Source organism: Terrapene carolina, unplaced genomic scaffold (genome assembly GCF_002925995.2).
Source record: "Terrapene carolina triunguis isolate 2854851 unplaced genomic scaffold, T_m_triunguis-2.0 Scaffold32772, whole genome shotgun sequence".
In the NCBI taxonomy this organism is placed as follows: Eukaryota; Metazoa; Chordata; order Testudines; family Emydidae; genus Terrapene; species Terrapene triunguis.
In genome coordinates this window covers 1-3,096 of record NW_020697123.1, presented here as the reverse complement: position 1 = coordinate 3,096, position 3,096 = coordinate 1, and the positions used below count along the sequence as shown (strand labels likewise).

The 3,096-nt window shown below is 71.2% G+C and overlaps 1 protein-coding gene across 1 annotated transcript; it reads left to right on the top strand.

The window, feature by feature from the left end:
- The first annotated feature begins 2,022 nt into the window (after positions 1–2,022).
- LOC112113630 (lutropin subunit beta-like) lies at positions 2,023–2,767 on the top strand. The gene is made up of 3 exons (XM_024209983.2): positions 2,023–2,037; positions 2,215–2,388; positions 2,537–2,767. Exons 1-3 carry the CDS (start codon positions 2,023–2,025, stop codon positions 2,765–2,767), a joined length of 420 nt encoding a protein of 139 aa, XP_024065751.1.
- Positions 2,768–3,096: the final 329 nt, after the last annotated feature.

Genomic DNA, 3,096 nt, shown 5'->3' with positions numbered 1-3,096 from the left:
ACCCGTGGTGCTCTGCCCCCCAGCTGCAGCTCCGCGCCTGGCGGGTCCCGCTGACCCCGGGGGGGCGGCCGAGCGAGACCCGGCACCGATTCTGCGGCTGGCCCAACCTGCCCCCCGAGCCCGCCCACCATGCCGGCCCCCAGCCCTTCGGCCTGGCCGCCCACCACAGCGACGGCGCCTCCAAGGTAGGGACCCCAAAGATTGGGGGGGCCTCTCTGGTTGGGGGGGGAAGGAGCTGGGGTTCCCCAGGAGGCCGATGGGGTGGGGAGAGGGGTCAGGTTCCCAGGGAGATGGCAGATGGGGTGGGGGGAGGGGCTGGGGTCCCCAGAATGGGGTGAACCCTAATTTCCATCTCCCCCGGCACTCCAGTCCATGGTGGCCAGCACGGAGAACAAGCCCCTGGCTGGATCCGTCTTCTATGTCCGCGACGGGGCGGTTCTGAGCCGTCTGGAGCCCTATGTCTCCGTCACCAGCCAGGACATCCGCGCCTTCACCCCGTGAGAGACCCCACTGCTTCGGGGAGGGGGGGGTACTGGGAGCCAGGACGCCTGGGTTCTCTCCTGGCTCTGGGAGGGGAGTAGGGTCTAGTGGTTAGAGCAGGGGGGGCTGGGAGGCAGGACGCCTGGGTTCTCTCCCTGGCTCTGGGAAGGGGGTGGGGGCTAGTGGTTAGAGCCAGGGGGGCTGGGAGGCAGGATACCTGGGGGCCATTGGAAGAGGGAGGAGTTGGGGGGTGCGGGCAGGGCTGACCGAGTCGGGGGGCAGAAGGATCCGTGGTTTCACACACCCCCCGTCTCTCCCCCAGGCAGGAGCTGCACGGCTACGCCCGGAAAGACGCCCTCACCTACTGGCAGTTTGAGGGTTACCCGAAGGCCTGGGGGCACGGCCTGAGGGACCCCTCCCTGGGCAAGGACGCGGTGCCCCCCCTCCAGCCCCCCGGCCCCCCACGTGACCCCAGCCTCTTCCCCAGTCCCACCCGCCCTCCCCGCCTGCCCACGCTGGCCCCTGCTGTCCCGCACCGGGGGGCGCTGAGCCTGGTGCAGGAGTCCTACGGGCCCCCCCGCCGCACCCCCAGCATCCGGGGGCCCCCAGCCCGGCCCCCCACCGTCTGCCCCCCTGCAGCTGGGCCCCAGATCCTGGCAGTGCCCCTGATGTACCGCACGGAGAGCCAATGTTATGGGAGCAGCAAACCTGGGCCTGTCTGAGGGGGCTCCCCCATACTGTGCACCCCAACATGCTACAATACGTCACCCCTGTGTTTTCTGGTCTGTCCTCCTTGGGGGGCAGGGGGCTCGCCGAGGCCTGGTCCTTTCTCTGCCTCCCCCCCCCCAAGACGCCAGGACACCTGGGTTCTATTTGGGGGGGGAGGGGCTGCCAGGTATGATTCTCAGAAGAGGACTCAGGTGTCCTGACTCCCAGCCCCCCTCCCCCATGCCCTTGGGGGGGATTTGTCCGGGGGCACCGCTGTTGAGGCCAGCAGGATGTGGGGATTTCTCACCTGGCAACGCAGCTGGCGCCGGCCCCCGGCTTCTGGGGGGAGCCCGGGTTGCCCTTGGCAAAGGAGACGTGAGCCGAGAGGGTGAAGGGCTCTGCCCCCTCCCTTCCCTGAGCCGGGAGAGAACCCAGGAGTCCTGCGCCCCAGCCCCTTCCCCTCCCAGAGCTGGGAGAGAACCCAGGAGTCCTGGCTCCCAGCCTCCTGCTCTAACCACTAGACCCCACTCCCCTCCCAGAGCCAGGAAGAGAACCCAGGAGTCCCCAGGGGCTGCGACAGGCGAAGGGGCTGGCTGCTCGGACTCCTGGGTTCGCCCCTGGCAGACAGGCCGCGTGGGCCGAGCGCCCTAGTGACGTTGGCCTTGAAGTCGCCCCCTCCCTGTGCCGGGGTGGGGGGGTGGCCTTGGCTCCCCGCTGTCACCAGCTGGAGCAGGGCGGGGGGACGGACGTGGGCACTGGGGGGGCAGGAGCTGCTGGTATAAGAGGGGCAGCGGGGAACGGCTGGTGCTGATTTCCTCGGGCACCGACGCCAGCATGGGACCCCCACAGGTGAGAGCAGCGGTGGGGGGCTGGAGATTGGGGGGGCAGGGAGCCGTGCGCTGGCCAGGGGGACATGGGGGCACATGGGGGACGAGGGTCCCTGCTGGGGAGGGTCCGGGCCCCAGCTAACAGTGCCCCCTTCCCCGAGCCGGCCCCATCTGCCCCCCGCTCTGTCCTCTCCCCCAGCGCGGGCTGCAGGCTCTGGCGCTGGCGCTGCTGCTGGCCGGGGGGGCCCTGGGGGCCGCCCGCGGGCGCCGCTTCTGCCGCCCCGTCAACGCCACGATCGCGGCCGAGAAGGACGACTGCCCCGTCTGCGTCACCGTGGCCACGGCCATCTGCAGCGGGTACTGCCAGACCAAGGTGAGGGCGGGGCCGGGGTGGGCGGCAGGGGTGGGCCCGCCGGGCAGGGGCCCCCGCACCCAGGGGTGGGCGGACACCGGCGGGAGGGGGGCACAGGTCCCGGGGGGGGGTTGCCGCCTGCCCCCCTGCCCTACCCCTCTCTCCCCAGGAGCCGGTGTACAAGAGCGCCCTGGCGCCCGTCTCCCAGCACGTTTGCAGCTACCGGGCCGTGCGCTACGAGACGCTGGCGCTGCCCGGCTGCCCGCCCGGCGTGGACCCGGCCTTCACCTTCCCGGTGGCGCTGAGCTGCCACTGCAGCCTGTGCCCCATGGACTCCAGCGACTGCACCGTGCACAGCCTCGGGCCCGACTTCTGCAGCGCCCGGGGGGGCTTCGCCTAGGGGCGGGGGGCAATAAACGCCATGGCCACGCCCTCGGCTCCGTGTATGTGTGGGGTGGGGGGCAGAGCAGGGCCTCGCTGTGACCACTGGCCCCCAGAGCCAGGCACGGAACCTGGGGGGCTCCAGGCTCCCAGCCCCTCCCCACAACCCACTAGACCTCAGCCCCCTCCCAGAGCCGGGCACAGGACCAAGGAATCTTGCCCCCCAACCTCCGCCCCCTCCCAAAGCCAGCACAGAACCCAGGCGTCCGGGCTCCCAGCCGTCTCCCACCCCCACATGAGACTCCCAGAGCCAAGCACAGAACCCAGGTGTCCGGGCTCTCAGCCCCC

What these genes read in the sequence shown, in the direction of transcription:
- LOC112113630 (XM_024209983.2), top strand. An exon ending in GCGGGTACTGCCAGACCAAG is followed by an intron (nt 2,389 to 2,536) that starts GTGAGGGCGGGG and finishes CTCTCTCCCCAG; the next exon opens with GAGCCGGTGTACAAGAGCGC.